We start from the raw sequence: 14,270 nt of genomic DNA on the forward strand, positions 1-14,270 counted from the left end.
TAATTATATTTAATGGCATTATGAAATATGATGCATATTCATATTTGAATATATTTTCATTATGTAATAAAACACATTTCCATTTTAGTTTAATATTTGTATTTTGAACACCCATGTCAGTTCGTGTACTTTTTTGTGTGACTGTGAAAAATGAATTTGTCAATGTGAATTTTGACTAGTGTAATTGATGAATTACAGTCCTTCTGTGCTTCGGACACAAAGAATGCAATGCAGATATTATTTTACACAATATGTTACACAAGTTGAAAATAATAATACAAAAACGGATGATTTTCTTTCTTGCATTGGACATTAGCAAAAAAAAAAACTGCTCTCTCTGAAGATGCTTTAAACTGACTCCTGTATTTTATCTTCTCACGATCTCTGCTTGCAAAAAGCATGCAAACCCAGTATAGCAAATGTGATTCTCTGTGTGGGCTTTGAAGAAGAGGAGGGGGGATGAAGTATATTTCCTTATCAAACCACAGATCTGAGTTTCTATTTAGCATCACGTCAAAAAAAAAAAAAAAAAAACACTTAAAGATGTGGTGCAGACTTGGACTGTCTCAGACATCTGCAGAAGCTCGTTATCAAAGCTTGAAGATCAGCTTCACATCAGAAACCATGAGGGCATCTTCTTTGTGTCTGTTGTTCGGGCTGGTCCTGATGATGACCTGGACTTCTGAGGCTGAGCGTAAGTTCTCTTGAAGTACAGTTTTTCTTTCTGACTAAATTATTATTTATATAAGACATGAAGCTGTAAAGTTTAACTGATTAAAATGGATCAAATGAGAAATTAAAGAATTTATAGTGGAACCTTTACATGTTCATCAATAAACTTTGATTTCTCCAGTAAGTTAAAAACATAGAGAGCTTGAAAGAACCCAGAAACAAACTGGTGCTGATTAACCAGCCAGATATGGTCCTTCACAGAACCTAAAGTTCTATAAAGGACCTTTATTTTGAAGGATGAATAATATCAAAATTATATTTATATTTATTATATTTTATGCATGGTTGGATATGATCAATTTAATGGTTCTCTAAAACTAGACGATATATTTTATCTCACCAACAGCTCAGGCTGCTGTAATTCCCGAGAAGTGTTGCTTCAATTTTATTGACTTTGCAATTCCATCTGCAAAAATTAAGAGTGCTGAGAAGACAGATTCACATTGCCCTGTCCCTGGCATTGTGTAAGTATTTAACTCTAAAATATATTGTTAAGAAAAACTAGTAAACGCTCCTTTTAATTTGTAGACAAATGATAAAACTGATTTTGTGTATGTATGACAATGTGAACTTTCCCCGCAGGGTTACGACACCAAGAACCGAATTTTGTGTTGATCCAGCAGAGGACTGGATAAAGACTTATATGGAGAAGAGAGCAGATCAAGAAAACAAAAAAAATTAATACTGTTACTGCTTAATACAACTGTCCTTTCTTAAGAAATGCATTTTTGCTGAAACTCAATTGGTTTTCATTGGTTACACTTTACAGTAAAGTTCAATAAAGTTCATTAGTCAACATTAGTTGACTACTTTAGTTAACATGAACTAAGAATGAACAATACCTCTACAGCATTTATTAATCTTAATTAATATCAATTTCAACATTTATGAAACATCTTTGTAAAGTGTTACCTTTTCATTTAGCACTTAATCTTTGCAAATAAATATTAAAATGCAATGAGATTACCTGGTGTCAGACTCATTTGAATGTGTGCATATTCATGTAGGTCTATTAAATTAGCAAAAATAGAAACAATGGTATAATTCTCATCAGGATAACATTTCACGTTTAATAATGTACAGTTAGGCAGAAAGAAAAAAGGACAAAAATAACATAAAAACAATCAGAAATTAACTTACAAACCCAAATAAAAATAAATACAAACCTGAAAACGATATAGTTTCTGATTGTATAAGACATATAGATATTCTTTGTTGCCACACACACATTACAAAGATGCCATTCTATTCCTAAGATAATATACTGATGTATATATATTCTATTAAAACAACATACTAGAAGATCAGTGTGTGGTTGTAGGTCCAGGAAACATCTCAGTGCTTATCAAACCTCAGATCTGAGTTTCTGTTACATCACACTGGAAAATATGTAAAGCATGAAGCAGCTTCTAATTTATTCAGATTTTTCCAAAAATTCATCAAATCCTGCAGATCAACTTCAGATCAGAACCCATGAGAACATCTTGTTCTGGTGTTTGGACTGGTCCTGCTCATCACTTCCGAAACTCAGAGTAGGTTCTCTGGCAGTCTGAATTATTTACTGAACAATTTAACACAAGAATAGAGTTGTTCTGCAGAGAAATCCCTCATATTTATTGTAAAACAATGTTGTTGTTATTTAAATATTTTGTCACAGAAATTCAACCAAACATTAAATAAAACTTTTTACCTCAGTTTCAACATCTAGAGGCAAATTTAGTGTGAAAGTAGACGTTGCTCAGAGAAATAGAGAAACTTGAGATTTATCAGTGAAAATGCAACAGTTGTATCCAAAATAATAATGTTTATTGTTCAGAATAATATCCTTTCTAAATGTGTTTTTGTTCCTCATTTATCCGAGATAAAAGAACAAGAAATGACGTGAATCTAAACTAGTTTTTGAGTTCTGTTTTCAAATATGGTCCTAGTTCAGAAAATAGTTAAGGAACTTTCAAAACTCAGAGAAACTAAAGCAATATCCTATAATATTATTGTAATTATTTTTATATCCATTCATATCAAAAAATGACTATTGTTATTAATAATGACGATCGTGCCATTTTGTATAACACCATCTATTGGACAAATTATCCAAATACACAGCCAACAAATAGGTTTAAACCCATGGAAAACTGATAGTGTCGTAATTTAGCTTTTACAATAATGTTAAAACAGGTCAAGAAACATAACAACATGTCTCACACACCAGCAGAAACAAAAAAACATTTATTCATAGCTTTGCTTTCAACACATACATGCTTAGCTCTGTATGAACTTCTCCTTCTCCTTCTCCTTCACACCCATACAAACCTACCACCAGACCATCTAACACTAAGATGTGTGAATATGGACTGAGGAGCTGAAAGTGTCCGTCTGTACTCTCAGAAATTATTACCCACATGAAGTACTGTTTATAATAACCACAATTTAATGTTTCAACGGTCAATATTATCACTCTAATCGAAAAGTCGAGAACATATACACGAGACATACTGCGCATGTGGTGCAATATAATAGTCAACCAGAAGATAAAGTTATATATGGATGTGACATGATGTGCTACAAAAAAAGAAGGAACTTCCAAATACTGTTCTGTTTCCTGAAGTAGCAGTGTTGTTGGTTTGAGTGTTTTTGGTTTTATGCATAGACTGCAATTAAAAACACGGTTTTATGTTAATGTTTAGCTAATGTACTAAGACGTGATAAAATACACATTTAAAAACCTCAAAAACAGTGTTGTACTAGATTTTTTCATATTCATTGACTTTATTTCACTCTAAAATATATAAAATAAATAATAAAAATATAACAAATTAATTAATTTGAAAAAAAATCCAGTGATACTGGAATATGATATTACAAAAAAAATAAATGAAGTGAAGTGACCCATACTCAGAATTCTTGCTCTGAATTTAACCCATCCAAAGTGCACAATCACAGCAGTGAACACACACACACACACACACACACGCACACACACGCGCGAGCACACACGTACACACAGCAGTGAACTCACACCCGGAGCAGTGGCCAGTAATTTATGCTGCGGTGCCTGGGGAGCAGGGTTACCCAGTCGGTGTATTGAAGATGGCTGCACTACACCAGTGAGAGCGCTGTACATTCAATATTCTCACTCTAATCGAAAGGTCTAGAACATACTTGACACACTGTGCATTAGGTGCAATATAATAGTCAACCAGAAGAGGGCGAGTGTGGATGTGACTATAAAAATATCCTACATTTCATTCCTTTCATTCATGTTGCAATGGAAAGTGCAGTAAACCAGCCTGATCTCACAATCAAAACGTACATAATTAGACGTAAATTAAAACTGTCCAATAAGTATTTGCCTTTACTTATTTACAGTGTCATTTACGTATTATCTGGACGTAATTACAGGTTTGATACGTATTGAAATCTACGTAAAAACAACCTCAAATGCGTACAGATAAAACGTGTTCTCTGACCAGTCAGTTAACCATAGAAATTTGCATTTGAGTAAAACTAGCGTCACATCACATACACAGAATTGTAAAGGTACGTCAACCCGTCAAAATAAAAGTCCGGTTAAAGACTATAGAGCATCACAGTCCCGCCCACATCTGGTGCCGGAAGTAAAAATTCAATGCAATTTCTGCATTGACATTTGGGGTATGAGCCATAAAAACGTAACCATACATGGTAGACTTAAAACCAGCTATGGCTGTACTAAGCGATAGTATATGCTCATATAAACGCAAAAGGATCATGGGGCACTAACCTTGTTTTGATTTAAATGCCTTTTATTCAAAAGTATTTCATTACCCACAATCCTGAACAATCCCACAGTGTTGCATCTGATTGGTGGAGCCATAGACAGTAGGTGGAGCTTGTGTAACCGTCTGGTTAAACCCCACGATGGTCTGTGAAGACTGAAGATCATTAATAAAAAAATAAAATAAAATAAAAACCTTGGTTGCGTTTTTGCACGGTAGACTTATCAGTGCAATCATGATCTCCTTGGCTGCCATGAGAGTTTCGCAGGGAGGTTGGTAACTTAGCTAGGCTACTGTAACCCTCATATGGTATGAGTCATATCAAGCATTTTATAATTCCACTGTCAAAACAATATTTAGCTTAGGCATACCTTTTTGTGAATTTACTGAACATTTGTGTAATGGCAACGACAAGTGTTGATTGAGCGGTGATTGCAGTCAGGTACAAAGCACTGCACCATTGCTGACGTTATTGTTAACCATTTTCATACATGCACACAATATATAAAATACACGATGATAAATATAAAAATCAATATACAATACCTATATAAAACACTATTTATCTACACAATTGTAAATTCACTACATTCACTATATAAAATAAAATTCACTGGAGGAAAAAGTTCACGTGAGCGGCCATCATCAGATTTGGAAGTCGCTCAAAAGGCTCGTTGCCTCGTTCGCGGTTGTGGCTTCAGTCGACTTCAGTGAGGTGAGGTGGTTTATAGGATGAGTAGTTCCTGTGCTCGAAATGAAAATATGTACACAGTCTTGTACCTTTGACTTTTTTTGGATTTTCTCTTAATTTTTTCACTCGGAATTATGTTATATGCTTATGAGTTCAGCAGTAGCTGGTTATCCTCACACATGCTCTAAAACTCTTTAGATACGGATTTTTCCGAAAGTCAATGGGAGAAATGAATGGGAAATTTACTTCCGGCACCAGAGCTCTCTCGGGCTGTGGGCGGGACTGTGATGCTCTATTGTTCAGCAGAATGTACATAGCCTACTACTAAAAAAAAAAAAAAAAATTAAACATTTTTTTTAAAGGTTTAATCACACAACATTTCTTCCATGTTTTATTTTTAATAGTAAATCCCCTTTGTTTACCAAAAAGTTAAGTTAATTTTCAATAATTAAAAGATAAATTAAATTAATGTTTTATGTGCAGCTCAGAAAATGCTTTATTTAAAACCCCAACTGAATGGCACTTAAATGCACTTAATTATGGAAGCAGATTATTCTCAAATATAATTCACACAAAAAACTAATTAAACCTAATTCACGTACACACAAAAAAAATTCACGTGTGTGAAAAAAAAAATATTCACAAAAAGCAATTCACATGCACAAAATAAAATTATATATTTATAAAATACGTTTCACAAATTAAAAAACAATTTGTAGATATACAACTGTGCACAAAAACCTTTGAATGTTTAAAATGTACGAGTGTCTGAATGTACAAATCGTCATTTACTAGGAATCCACTCGGATTTGTGTGTGTGTGTGTTTTTGAGACTTTCCTGGCAGACCTCTCTTCCCACTTTGGTCTGTAGTACTCTTTTGCCAATCAGATGCGAGCTTACCATTCAACCAATCAAATCATAAGCCACTGAGAGTGCATTCAAGGAGCACGATTCTGAGTACCTTTTGCGCAATGTGGATTAATTAAAACGGAAATTAAGCCTTTACATCAGTAATCCAGCATGGCATTAGAAAAAAATACAGTTGTAACAGGACAGTTACAGTAATTATAAATTAAACTGCAATCAGGATATTAAAAAAAGACCTGTAGAGACAAAAGTAACATTTTGAGAGTTGTGAAATTATAATTCTAAATAATCTTGTTTTATAAATTGATGTCTGTTAGGTCAGTGTGTACTTTCTTACAGTAATACATTTTAAAACATGTAGCCTAGTCATTGTTAACCACTACGTTGAAGCAATGTAGTTCGATCAAGATAAACAACATCAGATATTTAGAAACATTGTTTAATTTGTAAATATATTGTCTGTACATTGAAATGCATCTTTCTCTTCATATAATTTAGGAATATCTAAAGCAGTATATTCTTCAGCGACTTCATGATTGTTTAGTTCAGGGATTCCCAAAGTGTGGTGCGTGCACCAGGGGTGCGCGAGAGGAAAAATTTAATGGCGGTCTGTTTTTTTTTTTAAATGGGATTTTTCCATAAAATAAAAAAACATGAACAGTAAACATTTCCTTTGTAATCGCTTTTATTTGAAATAAAAAAAACTATAATTTATTAGTTTTCAATCGAAACGTAGAAGACAGATGCTGGTTTGGGGTATGTTGACCTGAGTCGAATCGGTGGGTGAGATGCATCTGTAGCCGCTCAGGCTAATACTGACAGCTGGGGTAGTTTCACCCGGGTATGCCTGGCTGACGCGCTGTGTCCTTGTTGTTTCTATTACCTTACGGATTTGGTTTTGAGAATATGTAGGCTTTGTTGTGTTGCTGATTATTATTTTTTATTTGCTTTACTGTGCAGAGGTAAATATCCATTTATCCAGTTTCAATGGTAAATCATATCGGTATACATATACACACAGACTTGTCAACAATCAGTTTTCTAGCCACAGCGGTCAAAACCTTTTGCCCTTCCGGGTCAAACCCTCCCTGCCCTTTGGCAGTTTGATACTTCCTTTATAACTTTGACCTCAGGTAACATTAGAGCAACACCCACTATACAATCAAGAAACAACACCCAATATCTAAATACACTGACACCACATTTAGCTTCTATACACCGGCCCCTAATTGTTATTTACCAGCAGTCATTACCATTTAAACAAAACTAAAAAAAGACAAAAACAAAAAAAAGAACCAAATGTTATGATCCATCAAAATACAGTCAAGCCCAGCATGGACAAACATATTTATACTCCATGCAGCAAACAGAGCTTAGTCACTGGCCTTTCCAAGATGTTGGTTTTAGTCTGTAATCTTACAGAACGCACAAGCCCATGTTTGTCGGGAAAAACCTCCAGAACCTTGCCAAGTGGCCAAGAGCCACGAGGAGCTGAAGAATCCATTATTACCACAATGTCCCCAGCAATCAAACTCCTCTTCTTTTGGTTCCACTTTTGGCTCTCTTGAAGCAAAGGCAAATACTCTACCATCCATCTCTTCCAAAAAAGATCTGAGAGGTATTGTACCTGTCTCCAACGTCTTCTCCCATATTGGTCGTGAGGATTGAACACTCCAGGTGGCAAAGCTGGTTTACCCTTCAGAAGAAGAAGATGGTTAGGAGTAAGAGGTTCCAGGTCACTGGGATCATCCGAGAGCTTAGTAATAGGCCGATCATTTAAAATGACCTCCACTTCACAGAACACCGTATGAAGTCCATCATCATCCAGTGTCTGCTGCCGTAGGATAGAAGTCAAAACTCTTCACACCAGGCGGATCATCCTTTCCCACATGCCACCATGGTGTGAACCAGCTGGTGGATTGAAACTCCAACAGATTCCAACCTGCGACATGGTTCCTTGAATCATATCCTGGTTCAAAGCAACAAGAGCCTTCTTAAGTTCCTTTTCCACCCCAATGAAATTGGTACCATTGTCTGACCTCATATGTTCCACTTGTCCTCTCCTACTGTTTCCAGGGATTCTGCCACTTCCAGTTGGATGGCCCTGCTTGCCATACAGGTAAATATAACTCTGTATCGCTTACAGGTCGATCGTCCCCTCCTTATTTCAAAAGGTCCAAAGTAATCTACTCCCGTGTTCATAAATGGTGGTAGATCTGGAAGGATTCTCACCTTTGGGAGGTCTGCCATTTTTTGTTCTACGGCTCTTCCGTTGTAACGTCTACAAAAACTGCATTCAGCAATAACCCTCCTAACTGCTGAATTGGCTTTGGTAATCCAAAACCTCTTCCTCACTTTAGACAGCGTATGAGTCCATCCACCATGGCCCAGAGTCTGATGTACGTGCTTAAGAATAAGCATGGAGATATGCTGATCTTTGGCGAGAATGAGAGGATGTTTCATTTCCTCAGGCATCACTCCTCTGTTCGACCTTCCTCCAACTCTTAAGAGTCCTTCCTCCACCATTGGATCCAGCCTATATATGGAACTCCGTCTACTCACTGCTGCTTTCGACAACAGAATGGAAATCTCCTCCTTGAATCTCTGTTGCTGGCAATACCGAATGATGGCAATCTCTGCTTCTAATTGATCTTCCAGTGTCAGGATTCCACTCCTAGATGTCACTGTGCCCCGTTGTCCTTCAGCAGTATTCAATCCGTCCTGACTGGTTTCCTTTGGATAATCGGCTACAGCAGCCTCCAACTGCCTCTTCAGTCGCCCCTTTAATAACAACATGACCTTTAACCTGAGAAACCAAGCAACTGCTGTCTTCAGCCTCCTCCAATCAGAAAAGTAAGCAATGAGCTGGTCAGTAGGACTAAACACGGCACACACCTTGATGGCATTTACTGTAGTCCTTTTCCTCACCTCTGGGTCATTCATGTCCAATGACCATTCAGACACAGGTTTAGGCCAATCTTCCTCCTGCTGCCAAAGAAATATAGGACCTCCTAGCCACGTGCTTTTCACTAGAAATTCAGACCGGTGGCAGAACATCATCCCATGAACAATGTCTCTGACAGAGTTCTTGCTGCATCAATTTAACAAGCAAAGTGACAGGTGCCAGTAACCCAAGCGGATCGTACACTGAGCTGTTAACTGACAACATACCCCGTCTGGTTAGAGGCTGTTGTTTTATCTCCAATTTGAACCTGAAAGAGTCAGTCTCCACGCACCATTGTAGACCCAAAGCTCTTTCTACTGGAAGTGTATCTTGGTCTAGATCCAGCTCCTTAAGGTCTTTAGCCCTCTGATCTTTTGCTATGGATTGCAAGACGATGCGACTGTTGCTTATCCATTTCAAGATGAAGCCTCCCTTTCGACACAAAGCAATTAGATCTCTTACCATCTGGATAGCTTCTTCATCTGTGGCTGAGCTCTTCAAGAAGTCATCCACATAAAAATTGTGCTTAACACATTGAAGAACTTCAGCTGAAAACTCAGAATTATTATCATCAGCAGTTCTTCTCAGTGCATAACTTGCACAACTGGGGGACGAAACAGCGCCAAACAGGTGCACCGTTATCCTAAACTCTAAAAATCCTTACTGATGTCTCCATCTGGCCACCAGAGAAAGCGCAGAGAGTCTCTGTCTCCCTCTGCAACCTTCACCTGGTGGAACATGGCTTGAATATCACCCATGAAAGCCACAGGTTCCCGTCTAAAGTGAGTTAGAACTCTTAGCAGCGAGCTAGTAAGGTTAGGACCCTGCAAGAGCTCACTATTTAGCGAAACCCCTTTACAAGTGGCTCCACAGTCGAACACCACACGAAGGGAACCTTTTCTCGAATGGTAGACACCATGGTGAGGAATATACCACACTTTCTTTCTTTTCCATACCCTTTTCGTTGAAATGGTGATTGTATTGAATGGTCAGCATTTCTTCCAACTTGCCAACAGATATCCTGTTCACCATAGCAGCGGGAAACCCGTCTTCCCATGCTCCGCTGTTACCATTCAGCGGACCACTAATGACCCATCCCGGCACCGTCCTAACAGCATATGGGCCATTCCCGCAGCTGTTGACGAACTCCCAAGGTTCTAATACCTTGGGAGCATTGGTTCCAATTAAGAGATCAATGTTTGCTTTTATGCTTGGGATGTGTACCTTTGACAAGTACGGCCAGCTAGCCAGGTCTTCAGGTGTTGCCCTGTTATCCAAAGTAACTGGCATTTTCTTTTGCGTGAGAACCTCCGGGAGCATATAGAACCCATTGCTGTCCAGATCAGATACCTCCAAACCAGTCAACGAGATGGCTGGAACAACAGTTTCTTGCCCCATGGTGCGCAATAAGAAATTAGTTCTTCTGCCTGTAATATTCAGCTTCTGCATTAGATCTTCCGTGCAGAATGTGGCTGAACTTCCAGGATCCAGAAAAGCATAGGTGTTTATGATGCAATTTCCCTTTGCAGATTTCACCTTTACCGGGAGAATGGACAGAACGCACTGGTCCTTACCGGCCCCTGTATGTCCACATGTTTCCTGCGAAGTTGGCTGGTTATTATATGGCCCCTCCAACTGTTCCATAGCTGTAGTTTGTCTTTTAATATGCAGCACGGTGGGATGAGTTTGGCCACAAACTTTGCATGTCAAGCGCCTGTCGCAATTCCTGCTCATGTGTCCATGACCCAAACATGCAAAGCAAACTCCCTTTTCCCTCAAAAAATAAATATTTTCCTTGTGCTTCTTTCCACTGAACTGTTTGCACTCTTCCAACAGGTGACTACGAGCACAGCAAAGGCATCCAGCTTTCTTTTCCTTCCCTGTAGGTGATATTTGCTCCTTTTCTCCCACCGACGAATGCCTAGATGTTACTGTGGTGGCAAAAATATTTCCAGTTACTCTAATCCTAGGCTGGAATTTACCCCTGGTGAGAGTCTTCATACCAGCTACATCGGATGGTGAATTCTGTATGTTGCCAAACAGGGGGTCAGAAAGAATACTAACACGATACTCAATGAATGCAACCAAATCCTCGAAATGAGCTCTATGGTTAGTTCTTTCCATTATGTCATGAGCCCTGTTCCTCCATTGCTCTCTCATTCTGAATGGCAGCTTTGCAATAATGGCTCTCATGTTAACAGGCATATCCAGTTTCGCATGTATTGGAGCTCTTCCATCACATTACTGCAGCCACGCAAAAATAACGAGTAGGCTTGAAGTTCCTTTACATCCTCAGCTCGTATTGGTCGCCAGGCCAAAGCCCTTTCAAAATAGGCTGTCGCAATTTTATACTGATTGCCAAAGTGCTCCTGTAGAAGATCCTTAGCCACTTTATAGCCATGCCCAGGGTCCATATGTTGGCAGCTACGCACCAGTTCTTTTGGTTGTCCTCCTGTAAACTGTTGCAAATAATACAAACAATCTGCATTTCCTCTTTTTTCCTCCACTCCTTGCTCAAAGGCCTTAATAAATGTTCTGTATTGTAGAGGGTCACCTTCGAAAATTGGAATGTCTCGTGGTGGCAGAGACAATGAACGCTGCTGATGCACTAAAGTGGCTGATATTTCATTTTGCCTGCGCATGATATTAAATATGTCTCCAGGTGGATCTTGACAGATCTTTGGTCTTTGCATTCCTTCAACGTCCCTTGTTTGAGCAGTTGTTGGTTGGTATTGGGAGTAATGCATTGTTCCCAATACATTGCTTTCAACCCATTGATCAGTTTCCTTTCGTCGCACATCCTTTGATAGTTGTTTATGCGGTGGAAATGACAAATTTGTCATGTCATTTTGGTGTTTTAATTTCTCCGCTCCAGGCTGATATTCCCTTGCCATAGGGTTTAAAACATTAACAGTTTCCTTTTGTAGGTTGGAATTCATACCATTTGACAATGCCTGAGAAGAACCTTTCGGATCCGCGGCCTGTATATACTGCCAGCATAGCATTGAATGCATCCAGTTCAGCTTCCAACCCAAGCTGCTCTCTTTTCCTCCTCAGCTGCTGCTCCTGTTCCTCTAAAGCATGTTGTCCCTTTAAAGCTGACACACGAGCTTCCAGTGCAGCTCTATTTGCCTCCGCTTTAATCTGTGCAGAGGACGTGGTACTTGATCTACTTCTGTTAACACTCCTTTGATTTGAGCGTTTACTACCAACCTGGGAAACCCACCTTTTTGTATCAGCAATACCTTCATCATTAAACAGCATTTTGGCTTTAAACCATATTTCATGTTTTTCAATTTCCTCATGTGGCAATAACCCCAACAAAGATGCATGCATGCATTTTGATTCATCACATACCTCAATCAATTCTCCAAGAGCATTCAGTATCTGTTTTTTATCACCCTTTGATATCAAAGCTTGCATGGATTTTCTTAACACACTGGCTTTGTTAAGCTTAGCCTTTCTAACATTTTGGAACCTGTCCAGTTTATCAGCAAGCGCCTTTGCAGTGAGCTTCACTACCCGTTTTCCAGCTTTTGCTTGAGCACCGCCAGTCACACTACTGGATTCACCAGCTGGCAGGCGCGCAGATGTCACTAGGGACGGGGGGGACATGACCCCCCCAGATTCATAGTAACCAGATCCGTCCCCCTCAGTGTCTCAATGTAAGGCTCTATTGGTAAACAGAGGATTAATCTGAGTTTCCGCTATGTAACGTTACAGTAGTCTAAGTAGAAGCGAACCGACCCGCCGCTCCTTAAATGTGTAACGATTTTTGAAAACACACTTTTGACCGCAGTGTCTGACAGAGTCCCAAAACACACTTGTAGCAAATCAGCGGTAAGGGGGCGTGTCTTGTCCTGATAGCGAGAAGGGAGAGCGCTCAATTTGAGTGCACAGGCCGCATATTACATTACATTTACATTTAGTCATTTAGCAGACACTTTTATTCAAAATTAGCATATTAGCAGATCGACTACAGATTGAGAGAGATGGCAGATAAAAAAAGAGGGTTTACAATCAGGCAAGAGGCAGGACCCACGTAAATATCGGAGCAGCTTTCCAGCGGTGGAGAGAAACTCAAGGATTGGGAAGGGCTCGAATCGGACATTGAGGTTTATTTGTTTCTTTTTGAAAGGTGAGTAACGTTGATTTTGCGTTGTTTCACACAACTTTTTGTTTGAATATGCTTGTGAGTCATCTTCGCTTGTTTCCGCGATCGTCGTTGCCATGGTTGCGCACATACGTGTGGGGTCAGGTGAAGATTTCATAATAGGGGCGAGGCACGGTGGCCGAGAGAGCTCAACGCGCTGCAACTTCACAAAACGCGTTCAAATAGAAAAAGCACCAGCAAATTAAGAAAAACATCTTCATCAATTTGACAGCACACGTGCTTCAAATACTAACTATGGTAAGGTTAGGACCCTGCATACTAACATACTAACTATGGTTAGAGTAGTAATTCCATGGTTAATTTGTTAATGATTACAGTAACAATTTTTTTGTTTGCTTTTTTTTATATAATAAATGTATTTATTAATTAATTCATTTCAATAGTAAAACCACAGGCTATGGTTAGTTTTTGTAAGGTAAGTTGTAAAAGTAAGTTAGCCAGCTTACATAACCTTTCACAGTTACAGTAATTGTGTATTTAGTCAGCTTATTTAGGCTAATAATATCCATTTAAAAAAAATAAAGCTAAGGAATCTATGACCAGGATTGTTAAAATAAAGATATTTTCAGAGCAAACATTGATAAATAATGTCCCAGCCATGTTTGTCACTTTACGGTTCCCTTAAATATAAATTTTCTTTATTTGTTTGTATTGTGAGTATTTGCAGCACGTGTTGTCAAACTGATGAAGATGTTTTCATAATTTGCAGGGATTTTTGTCATTTGCAGCACGTTTAGCTGCCACCGTAGCAGGTCCTGTTGGGGTATGGGTGTGTTTGTTTTGGTGCTAAAGAATGGGGTCAGGGCAGATGCAGGTTGAAGCACAATAATAGTCTAACCATTACTTTGAACCCACCTTCTCACTACACGCTGTTCTGTTGTCAAACACACGATGATGGTGCTGCCACTTACGTTTATGTTTTCTCTGTGTGTGTGTGTGTGTATGTGCTATGACTCCTGACCCCGGGGTCCTACGAGGAGCTGGTAGCTGCCTCAATTGTGCCTGTAGCAGTAACCATAGTGATCTTATACAGGTGCATCTCAAAAAATTTGAATGTCATGGAAAAGTTCTTTATTTTTGTAATTTAATTAAAAAAGCAAACTTTC

General features: G+C 38.7%; 2 protein-coding genes across 3 annotated transcripts in view; one reads left to right on the forward strand and one right to left on the reverse strand.

Annotated features, from left to right (window-relative positions):
• The window catches only part of LOC127947425 (SUMO-activating enzyme subunit 2), a 65,277-nt gene that overhangs the window by 11,388 nt on the left and 39,619 nt on the right, over window positions 1–14,270 (reverse strand). The window lies entirely within an intron of this gene.
• LOC127947428 (C-C motif chemokine 4 homolog) lies at window positions 529–1,698 on the forward strand. The gene is made up of 3 exons (XM_052544542.1): window positions 529–694; window positions 1,079–1,196; window positions 1,315–1,698. The coding sequence occupies exons 1-3, from the start codon at window positions 544–546 to the stop codon at window positions 1,412–1,414; spliced, it is 369 nt and encodes a 122-aa protein (XP_052400502.1). The 5' UTR covers window positions 529–543; the 3' UTR covers window positions 1,415–1,698.

The sequence above is a fragment of the Carassius gibelio genome, chromosome A25, assembly GCF_023724105.1.
Source record: "Carassius gibelio isolate Cgi1373 ecotype wild population from Czech Republic chromosome A25, carGib1.2-hapl.c, whole genome shotgun sequence".
NCBI classification, from domain to species: domain Eukaryota; kingdom Metazoa; phylum Chordata; class Actinopteri; order Cypriniformes; family Cyprinidae; genus Carassius; species Carassius gibelio.